General features: G+C 39.2%; 1 protein-coding gene across 1 annotated transcript; it reads left to right on the top strand.

The window, feature by feature from the left end:
• The first annotated feature begins 1,891 nt into the window (after window positions 1–1,891).
• LOC141539159 (keratin, type I cuticular Ha3-I-like) lies at window positions 1,892–5,457 on the top strand. The gene is made up of 7 exons (XM_074261484.1): window positions 1,892–2,239; window positions 2,354–2,436; window positions 2,984–3,140; window positions 3,851–4,012; window positions 4,111–4,236; window positions 4,390–4,610; window positions 4,967–5,457. Exons 1-7 carry the CDS (start codon window positions 1,892–1,894, stop codon window positions 5,049–5,051), a joined length of 1,182 nt encoding a protein of 393 aa, XP_074117585.1. The 3' UTR covers window positions 5,052–5,457.
• Window positions 5,458–6,465: the final 1,008 nt, after the last annotated feature.

The following is a 6,465-nucleotide window of genomic DNA, read 5'->3' as shown; positions in this document are numbered from 1 at the left end:
AAATAACTAATCTGATCCTAAAGATTTGAAAGAGTGAATGTAATTTCCAGAGCCTATAATTTCATCATCACAGATTGCAGAGAGCAGCCCATTTTATCAATATGTAAACTTTTTTTTCACTAAAGACAGTTTTGATATGTTGGATTGATTATATCACTTGATATACTATACTTTGAGGTCCTATGCTTTTATTGATGTGGGAGCTTTCTCTGTTGACTCAGGGAAATCCCTTTTTTGAGGTAGAGATGGTCTTTGAGAAGTACTGTGATGGATCTGAAGACAACTTCATAAGGGACTGTGAATTTAGCAAGACTGATCATTTAATGATGATCTATCTCCCAACTTGGGGGAGAGTCTTTTCATCTTAGGACCTGCCAGAACTAGTACTCTGTTGACATTACCATTGAGAACCTAGAGTTGGCTCCATGCTATAATATGATACAAGGGCAAGACTCTAGAATGTAAGCTTCTTGAGGGTAGGGATGATTTTTAGTTTTGTATTTATATTTCCAGTACTTTGCTGATTATTGGATCGAACTGAATTGGATTACATACACCTTATTGGGTAAAATTTTTGCATGCATGTAATTTTTTGATATTTCTTCTAAAGAGATCTCATTTTAGGAGCATGTCCTATATGAAGATCCAATAAAATGTGCATTCTTTTATAAAGGAGAGGAATAATAAGGGAATATTATTATATTGGATAATCCATTTTGAAAGAAGTAAGGATGCTATTGTGAGAAATATGGAAGGCAATCTGGAGGGAAGAGAGAACCAGATTTGGAGGTAGAAGACATGATTTCAAATCCTACCTGCCATTAATTGTCTTATATGATTTTGGACATAATCACTTAACTTTTCTGGGAATTAGTTTATATCTATATTTATATCCACATTTAAATCTCTACCTCTATGTCTATGCTTACATCTACATGTTTATGTTTTTGTCTCTCTCTATAGCTAATATCTTGAATGAGGGGGACTGGGCTAAATAATTTCTATGGCCCTTTTCAACTCTAATTTTATGGTTCTACAACCAACTTCTCATTTAATTATGTACCCATTTTGGTAATCCCCATTGGTGATTCCTTTTAGTTCTTAGATATTATAATCCATTCCCAAATCATTTTCCTTTGAACATGTTCATTTGATCTCAGTGAGATTTTGTTGATTTCCAGAACTAGACCTTGGTACATTCCCTGTTCATTTGGGTGATTCTTTGATTTTCTTTTCAAATTACCTCTCTACTTTCTAAACATCAGCATTCATTTTCCCCAGTTGTCAATTTCTCAAAGACCCCAAAGAGTCAACAATTCACTCAAGTGACTATAGAGAAACTTGTTTCTAACATTTACCTAGTTTCTATAGTTATTCTCAACTCTAGTGGTGCTTTTCTCAACATTAGCTCTGGGAAAACATTAGAAAGAAAAAAGTATACAAAAGACTCCCCAATCTTTTCACTGAAATTAATGGCAGAACTTGAATGATAAAGGGAACATCTGATAGACATATAGCTCTACCCTAGGCTGGGAAGTCAGGGTTCCTTGCTGTCCTCAGACCTGAGTCATGAAGGCTGCCTTTTAGGACTGTGATGATCCTGTATCTTTAAAGACAACAGATGAGGCACTTATTTCTCCACCAATAGCATCTATGAAGAGTCCTGACCTAGCACAAGCCAAAGTGGAGACTTTTATGAGATGAGGCAGGACTCTTTGAAGGTCTCTAACCAGAGTATTTTTGGAAAAAAATTGACCAAAAGTGAAGGAAGGAAACAATGCTAGCTGATGAGCTCACACCCACTTCTTGGGGTATAAAAGGCCCAGGGAGCCAGGTAGACCTCACACACCTTGAACATTGTACTACCCCTCCAACCACCCTACTCATCATCATGCCTTACACCTGCTGCCTTCCCAGCATCAGCTGCCATACCACCTGTGCTTCTAGGCCCTGTTTGCCTTCCAGTTGCCATGGCTGCACCCTCCCTGGAGCTTGTGACATCCCTTCCAATGTGGGCAACTGTGGATGGTTCTGTGAAGGTGCCTTCAATGGCAATGAGAAGGAAACCATGCAGTTCCTCAATGACCGCCTGGCCAACTACCTGGAGAAGGTGCGGCAGCTAGAGACTGAGAATGCTGAGCTGGAATGTAAGATCCGGGAGTGGTGCCAGCAGCAGGTCCCCTATGTCTGCCCAGACTACCAGAACTACTTCAGGATCATTGAGGAGCTCCAGCAGAAGGTAATGGCTTGGGATATCTAACAAGTGCTTAGAGACAATGAAACCATTTATTTAAAAGCTAGCAGGAGATTTTGAAGTCTAAGAGATACTCAATGTGGGCTCTTTCATTTCTAGATCCTGTGCACTAAGTCTGAGAACACCAGGCTAGTGGTGTGTGTTGATAATGCCAAGCTGGCCTCTGATGACTTCCGAACCAAGTGAGTTTGAGTAGGAGGAAAGAAAATAATGTCTCCCATTGAAGAAAAATTCTCAATTTAGAATTGAATTGCAAAATGGAATCCAGAAGAACTAATTAAACAGATAAATGGAGCTATAGAGAAGGAAATCTTTTTTTTTTCTTTTTAGATGACAAAGCAACTTTGACCAATGTTGTCCATAGGAGTCTCAGACAACTGCTTTTTAATTCAACTTTTTGATCACTGGGACAATTTTGTCTCCTTTCTAACCCCTCTTTGTAGGGATGGAAAGAAAGAAATTGAAAAAAAATTTCCAGTAGAATATAAACTACTTAAGTATAGGGCCTGGCTTATTTTTGTCTTTGAATCCTTAACATTTTCATAGCATCTGATGCAAATAGATGCTTAATAGATGTGGGATTGTTTGCCTCTGCCTTAGCAGCTGATTAAAAAATATTTGTCAAACTGAAATGAAATAGACGCTCAAACAAAAACTACAAAGTTAAAAAACATTAAGGCAATATTATTCAACTCGTGTTTTTCCTTTGCTTTTCACTTGTACTTAAAGGTATGAGACTGAGCTGTCCCTGCGCCAGCTGGTGGAATCTGATATCAACAGTCTGCGCAGAATCCTGGACAATTTGACTCTGTGCAAGTCTGACCTGGAGGCCCAAGTGGAATCCCTCAGAGAGGAGCTTGTTTGCCTAAAGAAGAACCATGAGGAGGTGAGAAAAAATCTGCAAAGAAAACATTTTTGGGTATAATGAATAGACAGTCAATCTACTGGATAATAGACAACAAAGGCACTTTCTTGGTTACTCACTTGTAAGTACCAGGGAATGAAGATGGAAAATTTATTTAAAGATGTGGGACTAGATGAATAGATAGATACATAGAGATAGATAAGTAGATAAGAGTTTTTACTAAGAAGTTACTGTATACTTGGTATTTTGCTAAATAGTGAGGATACAAATAAAAATAACTCTTACCCTCAAGGAGCTTATATTTTAATGGGGAAAAGACAAGAGGTACTGAAAAATGAGGCTGGGGAAGAGACTACAAAATGCAGTACTTATTTGGTCCACAGAAAAATGAGACAAAAGGTTTATGCACTGGGGTGGCAGGGAAGTGATAGAGACAAGGAGGGAATTCAAGTTTCTGTTGGGGTAGACATGGTTGGAAAGTGGGAACTAGTCATTTATTTTCAAATATTTGTCTGAAGCAAAGTTGTTTAAGGGACTAGGATGAGAATCTGGGCTAAGTAAATCTCTCTTTTTAAAATTCCTTCACTGACTACAAAGCATCACATAGAAATGATTTGCAGGTCTAGTTTTTTTAAAATCTTACTTTTCAAGTTCTTTCTCATGCTCCCATCTTACATCTCCATTTAAAAAAAGAAATATACTCATGCATTCCATTTTTTTTTTTCATTTAGGAGGTCAACTCCCTGCGTACCCAGCTTGGTGATCGACTCAATGTGGAGGTGGATGCTGCCCCAACTGTGGACTTGAACAGGATACTGAATGAGACTCGGGCTGAGTATGAGGCCTTGGTGGAGAACAACCGCAGAGATGTGGAAGAATGGTTCACCACTCAGGTAAGAATGTAGCCCATGGCCACTTGCACAACCAGAAACTTCCTGGGGTCTTGAGGATCACATGCTCACCTTTTTGCTCTCCTTTTGTGACATTTCAGACAGAGGAACTGAACAAGCAGGTGGTAACTAGCTCTGAACAGCTGCAGGACTGCCAGGCTGAGATCATTGAGCTGAGACGCACTGTCAATGCTCTGGAGATTGAGCTGCAGGCTCAGCACAACCTGGTGGGTAATTTTCAGTATCCTTTGAGGTAAAACTGAGTCACTTATCAACCATATAGTCAGTGAAACTCTAGGCTTGGAGTTTCCATGGAACTATATGGAAAAATCCTTTAGAAGAGCACCTCCTCTGAAATTTTCTTCTTTTTTCCATCACAGAGAGACTCTCTGGAAAATACACTGACCGAGTCCGAGGCCCGTTACAGCTCCCAGCTGTCCCAGCTACAGTGTATGGTCTCCAATGTGGAGTCCCAGCTGGCTGAGATCCGTGGTGACCTGGAGCGACAGAACCAAGAGTACCAGGTTCTCCTGGATATGAAGTCTCGGCTAGAGTGTGAGATCTCCACATACCGTAACCTGCTGGAGTGTGAGGACTGCAAGTAAGTCTCATGCCAGAGATTTTTGGAAAAGTCTATCTCTGTCTTTGTCTCTATCTCTCTTTTTCTCATACACAAACACATACTGAAATTAAAAAAATTGTACAGATCTTCCTGTTAAACATTGTCTAGGAACAGACATATATATATATATTCTTTCTCTACTAATTTAAATCCTCTAACTTCCTAGGAGGGGTATTTGGTAATAATCTCAGTTTTCTCTGATTTAATTCAGCCACTCAAAACCCACTGGTGGCTGAACCTAAGCTTTAATAAAATTTGTGGGCTTTGTTCTTAGAGGGATTTTTGCATAGACCATTCCCATTCCCAACCTAACCTAAACAATTGTGTTTTTCCAGGCTGCCTTGCAACCCTTGTGCCACCACCAATGCCTGCGGCAACTCCTGTGGGGGCTGTGGCAGATCTTGTTCCCGCACTTGTTGAAGTCCTATCTTTCAGTCTCACCATGTAAACTCATGATGGGAAAGGTCATTTGATCCTGACTTCTGACTTTGTTCAGTTCTCAAAGCCATCAGCAATATTTTGGTTCTTTTCCCATCATCCTCACTTCTGTCAACTATACCACCATTTTCAGGATCTCCCATGTACTGCAGTGAGTTCCAGAGCCAACACCAAGAATAGCATCATCAACTCCCAATTGGTTGGAACAATCCTAAATGGAAAGCATTAAAGCGTCTTAATTTCTGATGATGCCCAACTCCCTGTAACTTTGTCATGGGCTATTACTTTGGGGTGTTTCCTGTACAGATGGTGTTTCCACCTTCCTTGCATCTTCTGGAATGCAAGGAGGCACCTTCATTTACCTTCCAATAAACTTTATTTCTTTGCATTATAAATGTCATTCTCATCTATGTTTACTCTCTGAAATGCATTCTTCATGTATGTCTCATAAAAAACCTTCCTAGTCAAGAGAATGAAATGCTTTCTATGCTCATCATATACTATGAACAAACACTGATCAAAAGTTAAGGGGTAATTCCCAAAATTATTTAGGGTGACTGTCCCAGAAAACATCTACAAAAGTCTATTTTATGCTATCCTTGGTCCCTTCTTCCTCCATACCAATAGATGGAACCCAAATTAGGGCTGGATTCCTCATCATTCATTTTCTTCTGCCAATCATTTAATGGAAACAGCTGTTAGATCACTAATGACACCTTCTAGTCAAACAAAAAATTATCTTTCCAAGCCTCTGGTGTTTTTTTTCCTTTTTCTCTTCTGATGTTTTGACATGGCAAATACTGAACTTTATTATTATCCTACCTCAACTCAACCTCAGCCACACATGAAGATGGCCATGTCTTTAATCTTGCCATTACCCACAAATGTTCTACTTCCATGATCATTAATGCTGAAATTTCTTTAGTGGATCATCATCATCTCCTATCACTTCCTCACTCTATGCTTTACTTTGTGCTTATTGTGACCTGCAATATTCTTTATACTTTCCTAAGACTTTACTTTTGTCCTTTCTCAATCTCAGTCCACTAGTAAACATGTTTAATTTTAGACTGTTCTCCATTCTTGAATCTCTTGCTCCCTGGTCCTATTCTGCTATATTTTGCTCTGCTTTTTTTTCCAAACCCCAATCTTACATTACTTTCATCATCCAACTTCTTTATTCCTACTCATGTGCTGCACTATGGAGCTGGAGAAAACCATATAACTTAGCTGACTAGATCCACTATAAATTTGTTAATTAATCTCAACTGGGCCGTCACTGCTACAAGGAAATTCTTTACTTCTCCTCAGTTGATTTTCCATCACAGTCACCACATTGATTGGTTCAAATCTTTTCTACACTTGTAACGCTACTTTGCAGTTTCCCTGTCAGTAG

This window comes from Sminthopsis crassicaudata, chromosome 4 (assembly GCF_048593235.1).
Source record: "Sminthopsis crassicaudata isolate SCR6 chromosome 4, ASM4859323v1, whole genome shotgun sequence".
Classification (NCBI taxonomy): Eukaryota; Metazoa; Chordata; class Mammalia; order Dasyuromorphia; family Dasyuridae; genus Sminthopsis; species Sminthopsis crassicaudata.
This window is presented reverse-complemented; position numbering and strand designations above follow the sequence as displayed.